General features: G+C 36.9%; 1 protein-coding gene across 1 annotated transcript in view; it reads left to right on the top strand.

Moving 5' to 3' along the window:
• The window catches only part of LOC134816264 (E3 ubiquitin-protein ligase RNF13-like), an 87,852-nt gene extending 70,016 nt beyond the window's left edge, over window positions 1–17,836 (top strand). Inside the window, exons 6-11 of the mRNA XM_063825024.1 lie at window positions 11,151–11,229; window positions 12,034–12,074; window positions 12,972–13,021; window positions 15,573–15,678; window positions 15,966–16,140; window positions 16,297–17,836. Coding sequence (XP_063681094.1) covers window positions 11,151–11,229; window positions 12,034–12,074; window positions 12,972–13,021; window positions 15,573–15,678; window positions 15,966–16,140; window positions 16,297–16,529 — 684 coding nt within the window. The 3' untranslated portion in view covers window positions 16,530–17,836. The remainder of the gene's footprint in view (window positions 1–11,150; window positions 11,230–12,033; window positions 12,075–12,971; window positions 13,022–15,572; window positions 15,679–15,965; window positions 16,141–16,296) is intronic.
• The last annotated feature ends 380 nt before the right edge of the window (window positions 17,837–18,216 follow it).

The raw sequence follows: 18,216 nt of genomic DNA, 5'->3' as shown, positions 1-18,216 counted from the left end.
CCCGAATATAACAGTTACCTGCTAGCATGTTCCTAGGGTAAATATCACATCTAAAGTTGCTACAAATATGAGAGAATATAGTTTAATATTGAGATGACCGTGTGAGGCTTCCTCTGCTACGCTTGGGACCTCAGCATGACGCTACTCCGTCTATTTTCCGGCTTGCACATGTAGGATTCACTGGTATGAACTTGATACAAATTGAAATATGTACGAATATTAATATGTATTTATATGGGCTCCTTATATATTGGATTATATTCTTACAATTACATGATATTATGATATAAAACTTTGTTAAACCTAGTAGAATAGATAAAAGAAGTAAAATAAGATCAGAATAATCCTTAGTAAAGAAACTGCTCCCCATTTCAGTAGCAATATGGGATTTATACGGGTTCCCTATACGGGTTCCCTATACGGGCTCCCACGTACGAATACGTTATATTACCTTGTCTTGTGACGATACTTATATACTTGTCTCGTGATAATTTACAAATCACGCCACATTCTGACACCACGTCTAATTTGTCCTTATCTCCTCCGCAAACCCACGTATGAGTAGCTAGGCTGTGTTTTGTGCGTCTGTGTGTGTGTGATGACTGATAATTACTGATTAGCACGCAGTGCACATCGTGTAATAACTTATTATCTCCTGACTGTATAATATGTTCACCTCGCTAATCAGGGTCATTAACACCAGACGGGGGAATGGTTCCTTCTAATCAGGGTTATTAGCATAAAATGGTGCCGGCTATAATTGGTTAAATAACCTTTGATTATCTCTCAGCTCGGTGTAGGCTTATTGGTTTTGGGTTAAACTGTGTTCGTTTTAGGACGGTTATTATTACAACCAGAGAAACGGCGCAATAGTAACACAACGGTATTATTCTGACACATTATGTGCCTTACTGTAAGATCCAGACCAAATACTGACCAAAATAAGTGTCCTGACAAATTTAACTACATTATATCGGAGTAGGGTTTTTCAGTAGATATAAAATATTTAGAATTGGCGATAGAGATGTCAAATTGTAATACTTAGGGCCTAGGGGCCTTACTGCGCTACAGTTATATGAGTGACCTAATGGTTTATTGAATTATGGATTTGATATTTTCGTCTCAGTCTCTAATTATTGAAACTAGCTTAATGCTTTATTCCCAGAAATGTGTCCCTCACTACCAAGTTCTAGGCCCTGAAGCGGCTTAAATCTGCAGGCCCCTAGAATGCATGACAAATTGTCGTGTTTTAATTCCAGTACCAAGCTTTGGCACGTACCGAAATATATATAACTAGAAATCTGCTAGTTGAAATTCTATATTCGAGGAAACGTAAAATCAAGTATGTTCTTATTTCTCTCCTTCATCTAATTTATTCCATGCTTGTTGTTGTGTTGTGTAAATAGTATGGATTTTTATTTGAAGTTGACGACAAATTTTTAAGTATACCCTAATTGACATTTTTATCGCATCAAAAAAATCAACCGCAGCCAAATTTATGATCAGTGTGAGTCATAGCGTGAGAATAACTCATGACGTCTCATAATTCATAATTCATAATGCATGAAAACGTGAATTGACAATCTGTGCCTGCTCACGCACGTGCAATCTTTTGATGATGCTCAGCAACGACGCAGTCAAACTTATCTGAAGTTGAGCTTTTGCTGGGTAGGGGATATTTCATCAAGCATAAAATATAATATACAATATTGTAATATTAGAATAAATTAAAATTTTAATCTCAAGCATCCAAAATAGCTAGAGTTAAACCTGGATCTAGCCTTCATTGTGGTAATTAAGAATATAAGATTATTGTGAAATGTGCATTAAGTCTAAACGTATGGGTGGAATATTTTCACTTCAAATGCCTATTCTATTGATTTCCGTTAATTAAGTAGATAATAATATTTGTAAAACTGGGATTGCACATAGACTTCTACGTAACACTGAATATTTAGAGCTACACTTCTTGAGACATACTTCTTGGCAACAAATTGAAGGATACTAACAACATTCCACAAGGTGTGTCCAAGTGTCCCTTTGTATTGGATCACACCATCTACTGGTGTAAGACAGCCAATAATAAGTACTTACCTCACTGAGCCTGATAAATACTGATTATTGGCACGCTAAATATTTATTGGCACGCAGCCAAACAATCCCACAGATTATACCGTATAGTTTATACCCGTATAATATGACAAAGAGACTGTTGAGTAATGAGTGTAAGGACAATGAACATCATCATCACAATATACCCGCACATTACACACTTTACTTACTCATTAAACACGGGCGCTACTCATCAACTGTCTCGTGTGTGTAATAATGATACAGACCTGTGTTTGGTTTCTGATAATTGAACAATTTACTGTACACAACTTGTTAGATACTCATTCTTCACAATCTAATGTAAGAGTTCCTTACTACTCGTCGTAATAACGCCAGATAAACTGTCACAACTTTCTTTCAGTTTGACTGCTAAAATAGTGTTTCAACCAGCATAATATGTATCATTAGAGTTTTCTGATGTTTCAATATGACAGTGAATCGTTCAAAATACAAAATCAATAAACGATCACGAATTTGCACTCAAATGAGAAAGTGGAATATGTGGAATACGTTGAATATCAGGAAAGAGAGACAATGACTAGCAGCCAGCTATTAAACGTACATTTCAAAAACTATAAATTTAAACTGGCTGACATATAAGTTAATTTGACCTAATAATATGTCACTGTCAGGTAACAGTCAGCTTCTTTACAATATACTCACGTAGTGAATAGTTTTCTTCTAAAACCTACTATAACTCGCTTACACTGTCGTCCCTCTCCTAAAGACATGTATATTGCAGTCTGCTAATGGAAAACATGGCGTTTTGAAGTATGTGGTCCTCGTTGCAAGACGCAAATAAACACAATTTGCCCCCCCCCCCCCCAACAAATGTTGCCCCCCAACAAATGTTCGGTTTTTATGACAATTGTCATGAATTTTATTTTTTAACGAGTAATTCCAAAAACTCAACAATGAAAACGGTGATGATTTTTGCATTGTCAATTACGCCCAAGTTTCATTTCAAATGCTCTGTATTCAAGGTCTAAAAACGTTCTGTGTGTGTGCCTGTATTTTTTGGCGAATTTAACAGCCCCAAAAATTAAACTATAAATTTGAGTCTAGAACTTGTTTTCCTGTTTCCCTATTTTTTCCTTTTCACCCTTTTGAAAAAAGGCAATAGTGAAAGGTTACGAATGGAGGATTTTGCAGAAAAACGTGGATTTTGGAGAACGAGATAGGTGGGTTTAAATATGTCGTGTGTCCTTCCTTCCTTCCTTCCTTATGTCCGTGACCATGCAACGAAAAAGTTGCGCGCGCAAGGATTGCTTGTGGAGATGTGATGTATAGATAGCCTGTGATCTATGAATGCGCGGCGCGACTGTGTTTTAATGTATATGATGCATGTAATGTATAATATTACTGTTAGGTAATACACCCAATTTGTACGTGGCACGCGTAGTGTATTGATGTGTACACGAGTATAGTTTACCTTTGCTGATAATTTCTTGAATTACAGATACAAGTTAAGTTCTACGGCAATTGAACTGAATTTCAAGTGTTTCCCGTATTTGATGCATAATTTATCAATATTATTATCATGATGATGATCAGTGAGCTGATTGGAGCTTATACTTAAATTTATAGTAAATGTGAAATAGAAATCTAGCGTCCGCCAAAACGAAACAACGGGCGCAATTCTTGTTTGTGTGAAAGCTCTCTTTCAAAGCTCGTTTTAGGTCTTAGAGTGATTGTCATGACACTCAGATATCAATGTGGAATTAAACAGGAATTAGATAGGAATGTGTGTCCCTGATCTCTGTTTCTTATAATGCTTCCGCTAACGTCATATTACTATGGATGATATCTTATATAACGTTACAACAATTCTATTAAATTTATTGAGTTAGTGGATACTGGATAGTTTACTGAGGGTGCATGTGTAATGTGAGTGTATTGTGTAAGGTTATGTGAGTGGGTCCCTGTCCCCTCGAACAAATTGTAATTAACCTTCTTTTATTTCTGGAAATATATGTCGGCGAGGCGTTGCTCTAATATATAGGTTTATTGTATGTGTGATGTTTAACTACGTGCTGGTAGAGAAGGCTCGCATGACTGTGACTGGATGTAAACAGTTTTGGTTCAGAACTTAATTTTTGCAATCTCAAAACAAGATGACTAGACTGGGCCTTATAATTGTTTATTAATAATGCTGCAAGTAGTGTAAATGAACTGCTTGACTTTGTCCTAAGAAATGTAAAAATGAGCCTAACGATAACCTGGTATCACTAAGTTTATTAGGGAAGTGTTTCTCGTAAATGTAATGGTCAGACTCGCCCAACATGTGCAGCAAAAGGTTAAGGTGCGATTAAATTACTTCAGATTTTGAACCCTCCATTCGGCTGAGAAAAATCCAGTGTAACTGTACGTGGTGTGTCTCGTTTTCTCTCCAAACTAATAAAATTATGATTTACGTACATGGACCTTCCCTGAACTATGCGGATATCTGATAGCATAGTTTCTAGGAATCACGAATATACCTGCGGAAATCACAGGAAATCTGAGGAAGTTTGTCCCTGCTGTACGGGACCCATTTCCTGTGCGTGATCACTACTTACAGTTACTAGTGCAGTGTGGGTGATCCGCCGGAATATTATTCAATCATGCGAGACCGGTTTGACATATTCATTATTCATTAAAAACATCCCGGATACATCCTGGTTACTTGGTAGGTGAGATCATTAATTAGAAACCTTACAAGGAAATAAGGAAAGTGTAACACTATCACCAGCCTCATGCGTAGCAGCTCAGATTACACAATCACGTGAAGGGGGTGTGTACATGGTCACTGTGAACTTACCCTTGAAACAATGTGACCTGCCCTTTTTATTAGACACGATGCTGAATCCGTGCAAGGAATTGTCCAAAATGGCCATGTTTAGTGTTATTTGTGGTAGCCATCTCTCTAGTATCTTTTTGTGAGTGTTATATTATATACTAGATGAGATACTCCATTTCTTTCGCTCTATTATATTTCATTTTATATTATATTATATAAGTTGTATATTTGTATACATTTTATATTTATGAATATTACATAAGATAAAACATGAAAACGGTTCTCCATTTCTTTCGCTCTATTATATGTTAAGTTATATCATATTAAATGTAAGTTTTACATAAACTTACATTTATATTTCTAAAGTTCACTCTCGGTAGTCTGCGCCCGCCAGCAATTCTCATACTCCCTAACACTAGCATGTACGAGCTTTATAATTCCAGCTGTGGATGTAGTAACTAGTATATTTATATTATATACTTGTCGACAACTTAGTAGTAGTTTGACTGGATTCTTGTTAAATTTAGCAGCATTGTCATGAGTCTCGCACTGTACTTTAGTGTCCATTATATAGCATTTACAAGTTATAATCTAACTACATACTTTCAACACCGTTAATTGTTAATGAATATAAATAATTCGGGAGTATCAAATGTTGTATAGCACCTACAAACATGACAAGAGGACCTATAATATCCTTATGTAACCTCTGGAAAACAATGTCTGTCCTAGATACACTGCAGAATAACCTAACAAACTGTTTTGTTGTTTTTTGTACTTTAAAAGTGAGGGGCAACTCACCTATTCGCCACTTTTAACTGCAGAATGTCAAATCCAACAAAGTAAGGAATCTTGAGAATCTCTCAAGATTCCTGGATAATTATATTTAATATTTTCTTCATTTGTCCATAGTTACGAACCCACGCCCCAGGCTAAATGATGTGGGCGGGCACTGGGCATTGGGCAACTATGTATAAATCGATTAAATATTTTATTCAATAATACGGGAATCTTGAGAGATATTCAAGATTAATCGGGATTCCAGTATAAAAGTGGTTTTAAAATGTTAACTGGGCTCCCTTTACCTCTCCGTTTGGACAGAGAGTCTACGTCCGCAAATAATCAATTACGTATACCTTACAAGACATTTTTATAACGTACGAAATGCGACGGTTTTCCCGAAATTTCGCCATATTTTCGGACCGCCAAAATTTCGGTCGTCGTAATAGAATCCGTCGCATTATTTTTAGCTTATTCCAATAATTGTGGCTTCATCGATTCATTTTGTTCTTGAAAAGTTAGTGATATGATGGTGGGACAAATAAACACAATATTCCATGATGAATTTAATGTCAAGTAATACGTTTTAAATTTAAAATAAATTACATTTATGTGCTAACATAAACGTCTTATAAGAGACTAAGTCAAGATAAACAATTTAATACCAAACTCAATAAGTGAAACTGAAAGAGTCGAGCCGGACCCCTTAGAGGAAGATGAAGAAATCGATTTATAAGTTTCATTTTGTTTCAACATGATTTTACCGATTTTTAGAAAAGTTTGAATTTCCTTTAGCTTTGTGTCAGAAAACAAAATGATGAAAAATACCCTTATTTTCTGTGACGTCCGAAATGTGACGGTTTTTGTTCAATTTCGCCATATTTTCGGACCGCCAAAATTTCGGTCGTCGCAAATTGGTCCGCCACAAAAATGTCTTGTAAGGTAATTATATTGGAGCTTCTCTGGTTACATGACCTGTAATCTAGTGTAAAGTTTTTTTTTTTTTTTTTTTTTGTCGATGGGCGCTCACTCTACCTCCCCGGGTTTGCGGGGAGGCTACGTCCGCCTTGTGGCTAACGTCTCTTGGAGCTCCTTTGGTTGCGGAGGTGTACCGAAAGCTCGGCTGGGATGGGGACTCGCTGAGCCGGCACGAACCAAATGGACATAACATTGCTGTTATGACCCGGTGGAACGGCGATACCCCTAAGAGTATCTGCCATATGTTCCGTCATCGGGGGACTTTCTGAGTCCATAGAAAGTCAACTGTCGAAACAGCCTCCCGGAAAATTGGGTTTGATAATGCGAGAAACTACCACTTCCACTGTTATCTGGCTAACAGCTCCGCTAGGTGTTTCTCGATATTTACTGTGCTTGATGTTTGTTGTTTTGCCGTGATTTGTTTGGTCGCGCGCGCACCAGTTTGGTGATAAATTTTTGGCTTTCTTTACTATGTATGTCTTTGTCCGCGCGTTCCGTGTTTTCAGTAGACCCCTTTTGCCGTTCTCTCTGTTTATGTGACGAGCTATTGTACTGTTTTGGCATATTTGTGGGTTTTAGGTACCATTTGTCCATGGCTGGGTCGTTTTGATATTCTACTGTCCGTAGCGGAAAGGAGCTTGCCGGGCTCCTGTGTGAGTGAGGTGGAGTGGAGAGAGGCTAGGTATGTGCTGGTATTTGATCTGATCCAGCCAGACGACGTTTAGCCTGCCGGACAATGAGGGGCAGTTACCATCCCCTACCAACGTGGAGGTCACTCTGAGGTTGCTAGTGGGTCCAGAAACAACAGGGGGGATGGAGTGAGTGATCCCTGCAGCTTGCTGGCTAGCCACCCCAAAGCGGGTGGGGCTGTGAAAGCCGTGCTCAGACTAGGCACCCCACCCGTCGTCTCTTCTTGCAGTAGCAAGGCGTGTTAGTTGATGAGGACTAACACAAGGGATTTCTAGTGTAAAGTGTAAATATAGGGAATAATAATTGTAGGAATAGAAGAGAGACGTAAACTTCAAGCAAAAAGTAAAAAGTAAAAAGGTCTCGTTATATATTAATCAATCTTAACGTACGTGTCTTGACTCTTGACCGTCACTCAGTCTTAATGTAGTGTTAAGCGCACGTGTTCCACGAGTTGAACTGTGAATCAGCTGTTATTGTACCTCCATCACAAGACCTCCCAATATAACAGTGTAAACTTACATTGTCATGTGAGAGTTGAGACCCAGAGAGTGAGAGAGAGAGAGTGTGTGTGTGTGTGTGTGTGTGTGACCGGTATATCATGAGGGGAGCACTGTGTGTGTAACAACAGCAGGAACAGCTGCTCTCCTCTTTCCTCTTCCTCTATAGTACCGAGCTCTCTTATTAAGATGTGATATTAATGTGGGAATAGTGCGGGCTACGTGCCCATATTATCATTCGACAAGAGCTAGAGGGTGTTTCACTTTTGAAAGTTTCAGTAACTGATAAGAAATCAGTCACCCAAGAAACTGCTGCTCTTCTTCTAGCTGGGGTCACAAAATCTATAGTGTTTACTCAAAATCATTACTATACTAGTTAATTGAATATTTAAAGTACTGAATCGTGATTCGTGAATAGAACGTTAAAAATGGCTGCACACAACAAAATTGAACGTTTGTGGTTTTATGATTTACTTAAAATCCTGAACCGGCTGCAAGTTTTAAAATCACAGCTGTGCACAGGGCCTATATGTACGAGGATATGGCCCTGAGAATAGTACTTTCCGGAGAATAGTATCACCTTATAGTCAGCCTGGTCAGAGACTCAGAAGGAGATGAGAGCTGGAAAAGGTAACTACATTACCAGACAAACTACCTGCCTTGGGGCGACCCGGCGACCAGCTTATTATACGTTTCTAGCGCTCTTAGGGTGTCTCAGTCTCGTACATTAGCCTGTGTTTGGTATGCCGTGTCTCCATCAAACTAAATTCCGATAATCCGGCAACCTCCTTCAGGGTTGCCATACCCCAGAGGCAGGCAGAGTATCCTCATGCTATCCCTTCGTGAGACATCTAGATTCAGCCTCTTTTTTAATTGAATCAAAAAGTCATTATGTTTTAAAATAATGTTACTGTTTGCTCCTCTTAATATTTTCTTCGCTAACTGTAAAAACTTACCTGAAAAACTTGGTACCGTTTTTCTAATAAAGCTGTACATAAATTACATTTAAAGGGGTTATGAAGCAAAATTTAAAAAGATATTGTGACTATTAGATACAAGAGCAATAGATGCAAAGGTTAAAACTTTTCATCTGTATTATGAAGGAGAGAAATACCTTGCTTAATAAAATATATAAGGTGAAACATGTAGGAAGTGTGTGTGGAAGTTAAACAGGTATGTGACTTTGTGACTGCATACTTTACGGTACGTGGCACGTGCTTTGGTATGTGCAGTATGTGTCAGTGTTTATCTTGCGACTTTTTACAGTTGCCCTGGTAACAGTAACATAGGTGAACATATCCCTTACAAGGAAGTGTGTACTGTTTTCTCCTGACACGTTGTGTTATGATGATGTTATTTTTGTTAGTATTATAACAACTTGACCGATGTAAAGTGTTAACCTACATAAGTTGTTACTATACTATAATTCGAAAGATTCTCTTTGTACGACCGCCCACGTTCAAATCAGACGAGAAATATGAAGTTAGGTAATAAATCAAAAGGTTGCAAAGCAACGGTGTTTAAATGAGCACGTGCAATGATTTTTGGAATGGCATTTTGATCGGTTTTGTGGTAATTACGTTGTGTTTAGTGCGAGCAACATTTTAATCGGCTGTATCATCGGTTGTGATCTAGTGTTAGATCGATCCTCTATGTTCAGTGTCATAACCTTGGTCTTGCCTTGGTTCATGTGTATTTAGTGTAACGGAGCAGGAACTCGTTAGCCTTGTAATGGAATTTGAAAAATTCCATTACACTCAATATCATTTACACAATAGTTTTAAATCTCTGTTGCGCTTCTGTATGATCACCATAATGCTGAATTAGAACGTAAAATAAGTGTCGAGCTATGTTGTGAATAGTTCATTGCAAGTAACAATGACATTAAAATGACCGAAATTTGTTCAGCACATTTAGAGCATTGCATTACCACACAAAATAGTATGAGTTACAAATTTCGATCATTATAGAGAGGAAACCAAGCAATACTAAACAGTGTCATGTAATGTTATACAACTGAGGTCCCGAACAACTTGAAATTGAAATCGGCTTTGTGGTAATTACGTTGTGTTTATATTAGTGCCAGCAAAATTTTAATCGACTGTATCATCGCGATCGGTTGTGATGGATATTTTTTTAACTTACATTCATTATTACACTGTCATAACTGAGTCTGATCAGAAATAATCAGATATTTGAGAAATCAAATGAGACTCAATAACAGCACACAACTTAATCACGATGTGTGTCCACTTAATAATGCCTCTTTAGAAGGTAAATAGGTGAGAACTACATATTGTAGTAGAGCTATTGAATTAACAATTTAACGCTGTGGTGTTATAATATTCTAATGTATAAAGTGTGTAACAATAACCACATGTAAATAACACTATCTGTATTGTAGACCAAACACCTGGCTGGTAGTGAGTAGGCGTTGTTAAGTTTCGTGTGGTTGTGAGGCTAAGTGTGGGAGCAAGTGTTAGACAGAACTTGAGGCTAAGTGTGGGAGCAAGTGTTAGACAGAACTTGAGGCTAAGTGTGGGAGCAAGTGTTAGACAGAACTTGAGGCTAAGTGTGGGAGCAAGTGTTAGACAGAACTTGAGGCTAAGTGTGGGAGCAAGTGTTAGACAGAACTTGAGGCTAAGTGTGGGAGCAAATGTTCGACAGAACTTGAGGCTAAGTGTGGCAGCAAATGTTAGACAGAATATTATGGCAAAATCTTTCAGAAGATTTGCTTAAATTTGATGTTATGTGATAATGTACAACAGTTTGTGAGTTAATTTATCTCTGCACTGATGTTATTAAACAGTATCAAACAGCGGGAAAGGGTCTTTAAAAAAGCCATGTAATATTTCATCCCTAAATTTCTTACATTAAGATGTGTATATAATAATGTGAATATTTCTTACATTATGTGACATATTTTATTATACGTAAATACTGATATGAATGACGGTCTAACCCTGTAATATATTCTAACCTTGTAAGATATAAGTTGTAACATAACTGAACACTAACGCTCTGTGAATGCTTCCAATTAGACCTAAGCTACTTACAGATTATGTATCTCGTATCATGTCATGAACGAATGATACAATAACTACATCCTCAATCCTCATGATATGATCATATCACGCTCTAAGACGTGGCTAGTGTTACCATGATGGTAATACCATCAGTATACAATATACATTGTACACTGTATAGTATAACTAATAATGTATTACTGTACACAAGTAAAAATTGTTAACCCAAGTTAATTAATTACATAATAACAAATTAATTATATAATAACTAACAATAACACATTTCAGCTGATAAATGCTGAAAAGGCAGGGTATGAGTTGGTAATTGTGTACAATGATCAGGATGACAGACTTATTCCCATGAATGGTACGTTGTCAAAATATCAGCTTTTTTTAATTACTCTTATCAACTACCTTAATTACAATTACCTTAATTGCCTGCTAATTTAGTCGTCAAATTTAACCGTCATATGCTAGAGATAAAGTACATTTATAATTATAAATGCAGTATTTTACGATCGAAATTCAGACCCTGAATTATTGAGTTTACAAAATTTGCACTGCAACAATTTGAAAGAGCCCTGTCTTGGCTGGGTAGTGTGTTTCACATTGCATTATAATAATAGTTGTGGGCATGAGGTAATCCGTAATACAACTTGACAAGTTGCTGTCTGTCAAACAGCAGTCATTTAATCGAGGAAGTGGTTTAAAATCAAGTTTTAATTACAAACATCTTTTTAAGGTATATGAAATACTCTTGCTATTTAAAATATTATATATATAAATTATAATATATACATAACGTTAAATCGCGGGAGTGACCGTATTTAAAATGTTGTAATTTTTAAATTATTTATTCGTATTTGCTAACCACTTCCTCGCCCTTAATAAAATACGATATACGTCAATGCTGTGGGACAACATAGGGACATAAACCAATATTACAAGCTAATCCGCCTGAAATGGAAACCATGAAACCAATAAAAAAGCGAATGAATTACCCAGGACTAAATTACTTACATTGATCAATTAAGCAATTAAGGTTTTACCCTTCAGCAAGCATAGACTGATAAGAAATCAATTATTCCAAGGAACTGATAATAAATTGGATAAGAGTTCAGAGTCTGTGTACTCGAGTGTAAATCCCTTGTAAACTAGTGTTCTCTTACAGGTGATGCAGATCCACAAGTCAAGGCCGTTTTCGTTGGACTGGTATGTTGTTGAGATTTTAATTTAATTGTTGAGATTTTAATTGAATTGTTGAGATTTTAATTAAATATGTATGTATCTTCATAGTTTCTGTAACTTTGCTTTGTTGCTCGGATGTCATGCGTTGCTGATTTGTCATCCGATTTCTGTTTTTGTCTTACTACTACTATGTCGGAACTAAGACGGATCTGTGCTCTTAATCCAGGATCCTAAGTAAACGAAATCATCCACATTTCAATGGGTTCTCCCGATCGACTTCGGAGGTCGCTAGATCGATCCTCTATGTTCAGTGTCATAACCTTGGTCTTGCCTTGGTTTCATGTGTATTTAGTGTAACGGAGCAGGAACTCGTTAGCCTTGTAATAGAAATTGAAAAATTACATCGAAAAATTACATTCAATATCATTTACACAATAGTCTTAAATCCCTGTTGCGCTTCTTTATAATCACCATAATGCTGAATTAGAACGTAAAATAAGTGTGGAGCTATGTTGTGATTAGTTCATTGCAAGTAACAATGACATTAAAATGACCGAAATTTGTTCAGCACATTTAGACTTTTAGAGCACTGCATTACCACACAAAATAGTATGAGTTACAAATTCCGATCATTATAGAGAGGAAACCAAGCAATACTAAACAGTGTCATGTAATGTAATACAATTTAGGTCCCGAACAACTTGAAATTAGTTCCTTTGTCTCATGTTGTATATATACACTAGTGTATATATACATTATACACTAGTGTATAATGTATATTATATACACTAGTGTATATATTATATACACTATGACGCTGACAACTTCTTTCTCAGATACCGACATTTTTGACAACATTTTAGTAATTAGCAGATAATGCTGAAATGAAATATCGGTGATTTTGATATTTGTTTATTTCAGTCGACCGGAGAAACGCTTAAAAACAACTACCTTTTTAGTGTCAATCCATCGTGAGTTGTTTTACATTTTATTCTCGTTGCAATATTATGTAATGATATCGGATATGAATATAAATATTTTCCATGAGATCACATCTGGAAAACAAAACACATTTTTATATTGTCTCTCTTTTTTTTCGTAAGTCCCTCGGCTGCACTGGTTAAAACTGGTACATCATATCTCCTAGCAAATATCTAAATAGATTCCCAAAATAACGGTAGTAAGTGACCGCAAACCCTCAAGTAGCAACATTGCTCATAACTTATCCACCACTTTCGTTAAATTTGAATGATGATGTTCTTTGTTAAGTGTGATGTTAGTGTTTCAACTGTAACGAGGTATCACGCCATATACACGTGACGGTGATTAAGTGTTATATGTGTAATCACGTGACACTGGAAATATGACTTATGGAACACGCGGACCTGTTTTTTCTTGAATTCATTGCGCTGAACGCGCGCAGTTTATTATTCGCGCGCACTATCAATACTGAATATTTATTTTCGGGTTATTTTCGGGTAATTTTCGTGACAAAGATGATTTAAAGGACCAGTTAACTGAAAAAAAAGTTATCCTCATATTTTGACAGATTGTGACAAATAGCAAACTGAGCAACGAGTCGAAATTCCTAAATCTCTAACTGCTCTCTAACGCGTGTAATTAGCGTTTGTATTATTTTGGCGATGACGTCATAAAGTCCCTTGCGCGCACAGAGCAGCTCGTGAGACTGTATTTTACAGGTAAAAATGGACATAATACAATGTTTCTCCCCCAAATAACTCGAAAAGTAAGTGTTTTAGGGTACATGTTGCTTCATAAGTTGTATATAAACATGGCCATTCTGCACAATTTGCACTCATTCAAAAATCTGTTTGGCCTTCATAGCCCAATTTACGAGACACCCATATTTTTGCATGATTTCTGGAACCGGAAATCAGTTTTTCGCCAATAACTGAAAAAGTAAGCACTTTAAGGCATCTGTTTCTTCGTAAGTCATATATTAATATGCTAATTGCGGTTCTTTTGCACCCTGTCTAAAGACTCTATCACGATCCTATCGAAAATGGGCACAGCACCACGCCCAAAATGGTTTTTGGCGAATTTCTCGAAAAGTAAGGATTTTAGGCCATGTGTTGCTCAATAACTCCTATATAAACTTGCATATGCGGCTTCGTTTAAGCCTATTTTGAAGTCTCCACGACCTTCAGAAGCAAAGGGTCGGTTACGTTATTGGGTCAATATCGGCGTGGTCAATATGTCTCCAACCGAAAATCCTTTATTCATACTTTTGGGAAGGTCTTTGCAAAATTTCGTGAGTATACGAAAATTTGCAGGTTCAATTCCATAAATGTCCATAAATGACTGGACTACACAAGTTTAGAGTTAACTTTAGAGAAACTCATAAATCATTATTATCTAAAATTAAGCTGTCAGTGTCCATGATCAACCTATGGCTACAATGTTTTACGTGAAAATTGAAATGTAAAAATCAGGAGTAATATAAAAGTGTATTTTTAGATTAAAGTGCTATCTCATAGTTTAAGAATTGTATAGATTAACGTTTGTCGTTTAGCCATCTAAGAATCGATCGTGCCGTAATATATATGGCCAAAGAATAATAGGGTCTTGGAAATTCTATAGTTGTTCAGTGGGTCGATTGACTGAACACGTTTGCACTAATTGGTATTTAATTTTATGATCATACAAGTAGGACGATAACTAGGTAAGTCAAATTCAAAACACTCCGCACACTGTACACTCCAATCAGTATTTAGTAGACCGGGTATTTTTCGGTTCCCACGGCACCGTTCTGATAGGAGCTACTTCTACTAATGGTCCCATGGGAACGGCCGTAAAATAGCCAGACTTCTTGTCTGGACTATGTCTTTTACAGCGAACCATTCGACTGCTCGCATTCTTCCGAACAACTGTAATATTATATTACAGAGTTACACTCTGATCAGCTATATTTAATATATAGCACATTATTTTGTGTATTAGTTTCATGTACTGGGGAAAAATAATCGGTACAGTCTCCCTTCGTTTGTAATGAAGCAATGAAAACAATCCAAAATTATCACATATGACATTAGACATAACTTGTAATAGCAGAAACTTTCTAACCGTACATTCACCCGCCACTGTTCAAGAACTTATGTCACTGTTTAAAATCCTGACGTGAGCACTGTACATCCAATCAGCTATTCATATAGTTAGGGTGATAGCCAAAACTATAAGGATTTTGTAGAACTAGGGAAATAGTCATAACTCTAAAATTTGAGTGAGTTACACGTGTTTTATTGACGATGATAAACATTTGTGCATTGTATTACGCTATGCAAGCGCGCACTGAGGGACTTTATGACGTCACGCGGCCACAGCTTATTATTGCAATAACACGCGTTACACGTACGCTAGAGAGTTGGTTCTTTCGGCGATACGATTCTTTACCAGTTTGTCACAGCTGATTTAAATCTTAGCCAAATTGGAGACTACAAATTTTTCAGTTAACTGGTCCTTTAATGTTTTTGGATCGAAGCCTAACAACCATATATCTTGCAGGGCTTTGGTGACGTTAACACCCTACTACACTCTACCCTGGCACATGTACATTGTACCATTCCTCATCGTCATCTCAATCTGCTTCCTACTCATGTTCATATTCCTGGTGAGATATTATAACACATTTTACTGAATAACATGTCTATAAATTACTCAAAAGTTGATATGACACACTGTCATTGTTACGCTCTATGATACCCATTGCTTTTTGTGATCTTTTTGGTCCTCCAAAATCTGGCTTGTTGCCAGGGATGATCACAAAGAGAGATTACGGTCGGGAGCTTCAAATCCGCATATACAATACTCACTTAATCGCTATGATTATTAACTATGTACAAAAACGAAAGGCGCGGATACAGTAGAATGATTGTGTGTAACCCGAATTAAATTCAGGTCATCAAGAAAGTGCGTCGTTATCAGAGACGCAGACGTGCACGACTTCCCACATCCAAGCTCAAGAAGCTGAAGATCATAATTTTCAGCGAAACAGACGATTATGATATGTGTGCTATTTGTTTGGATGACTTTGAAGAAGGAGACAAGCTGAGAATATTACCATGCAATCATGGTAATTAAATTTCACATAAACCCATGCTCTCGTTGAACAAATCAAATTATTCTACAGATCTCTCTCGTTGAACTTAATTAAAACGTCCTGAGATCTGATTATTGTCTGAAAATGGTTTTCTTAAGACAGCGAACACATCATTATTATTTACTTCAGGTTTTCACAGTCATTGTATAGACCCCTGGCTGACAAAATCTCGGCGGGTGTGTCCGTGCTGCAAGCAAGCGGTGTTTCCTGACGAGAAAGTTCCAGAAACCCCTCCCTCCCCCGTTCCCCCTCCACCCCTTTCCGAGTCAAACTCCTACGATAGTACATCAGAACCCCAGAATCTAGCTCCAAACATCACGGATTCTCCTGACGAACACACCCCCCTTGTCAGACATGTGTAACTATAATCCAAGTAACTGGTGTTCCGGCACATGAGACCCGGACACGAAATTGGACCATTCAGCACTCAGAGACTTGATATTTGCGAGCTGATATTGCTGAACTTTTAGTGACCAAGTTAAGAGTTGAAGAAATAATATCGAGTTTAGTACTGGCGCTCAGTGAGTGTGAATCTAACCGTCCAGACGAACAAGACTCATTTCTGCATTTCATACTAAAATCAGAGGCTCTGTAAGTCGCTGTATAAACAAGATCAGGCGCTTCGTCGATAGAAACATAGTCAAATACCAGTAATACAAAAGAGTAACAAAATAACAGTTGTAAAACCATGTGAAATTTCTCAAGTAACAAATTAGACTAGCCACAGATGTCGTGTCGATCACAAAATGGTCCATTCAAGCTGTAGATACAGAATACAGATGACATTCTAGCTGCGGATATTTATTCAGTAAGCCCTACTTTCTGAAATGCTATTGTGTTATAGAATAATCCTCTTTACTTAAGGACCCTTTCACATATTATGTACTCAGTACTCACGTTTTGGCCATTTATAACCCATCCCCCTCCGTAACCCCTTTTACACATCCATTATCCTTTGTAGCTTTGTGTAAAAATTGTACTGCCGTAATTATTTTGAAGCCCTCTCCCTTTATGCTCTCTTATGTAGAGTAGAAGACTAAGGTGGCACGTATACTGTATAAACAATCCTAATGATAATGTCTGGGAATATGTATACACAGCTACAGTATATGTACACCACTACAGACTAGTTCATTCTCCCTTATATTCTGTTTACATTTAGTTTTACCTATACACAGCCACAGTCATTCTCCCTTAAATTCTGTTTACATTTTGTTTTGATTTCGGGGATTACATTTTGCTTTCACCAGCCATAATAACAGCTCTGGCCTACTAGGGGAAGTTATCATCAGTTTTACGTGGAACAAATACCCTCGGAAGATTTATAGACAGTTTCATGAAAAGTCCAAAACATTGCCAGATTATTTTTGTATTTCTTTTTAGTTTTTACCGCTTCACTAAGACTCTCGTGAAACTTGTATGGCTTCAACCGTTTTGCTTATGTCTAAACCATTCCTGCAATTCAATGTAATCATTCCGACAACCGTACAATATTTTTAGTAGCATGTTTATTGCGAATATTAGTGGCGTCTTTCATTTTCTTGAAGAATATTTATTAGCGTATCAAAAGAATCTTTGTTTGATTCAGTTGATTCTACGAGTACAATTGTTTTTAAAATGAGTGAAATAATAAAGCTTTAATATGCTTCCTTTCTAATTTTAATAAAAACGGTTTATTATTTGTTTTTAATCACAGTGCTGGCAAGCATGACCGTGCCTCTTATACATTCTATACTATTATACCCCATTTACTGTTTTTTCAGGTATTAATGCTCATTGGAAGTCGTTCAGGAGATTTATTTTTAGTTCAAAACATTCTAATTCGATGTCAAAGATGACAGGAATAAGAAATAGTTATGTGGAGGTTTTAAAGAAATTTGCACAAAATACGCGCACTCTGTTATACGAAATTCGATAAAAAACCAAAAATCGCCATATTCAGGTGCCTTAAAAACCATGTCAAAATTGAGTTAGAGATCTGAAATTTTGCAGGGCGTCTAGACGTTGACCAAATCGAGTGCAAAAAAAGTTTCAAGAGTATCGAGAAGT

The sequence above is a fragment of the Bolinopsis microptera genome, chromosome 6, assembly GCF_026151205.1.
Source record: "Bolinopsis microptera isolate Bmic1 chromosome 6, MBARI_Bmic_1.0, whole genome shotgun sequence".
Lineage (NCBI taxonomy): Eukaryota > Metazoa > Ctenophora > Tentaculata > Lobata > Bolinopsidae > Bolinopsis > Bolinopsis microptera.
Note: the sequence above shows the minus strand (reverse complement) of the source record. Positions and strands in the feature narration are given on the sequence as shown.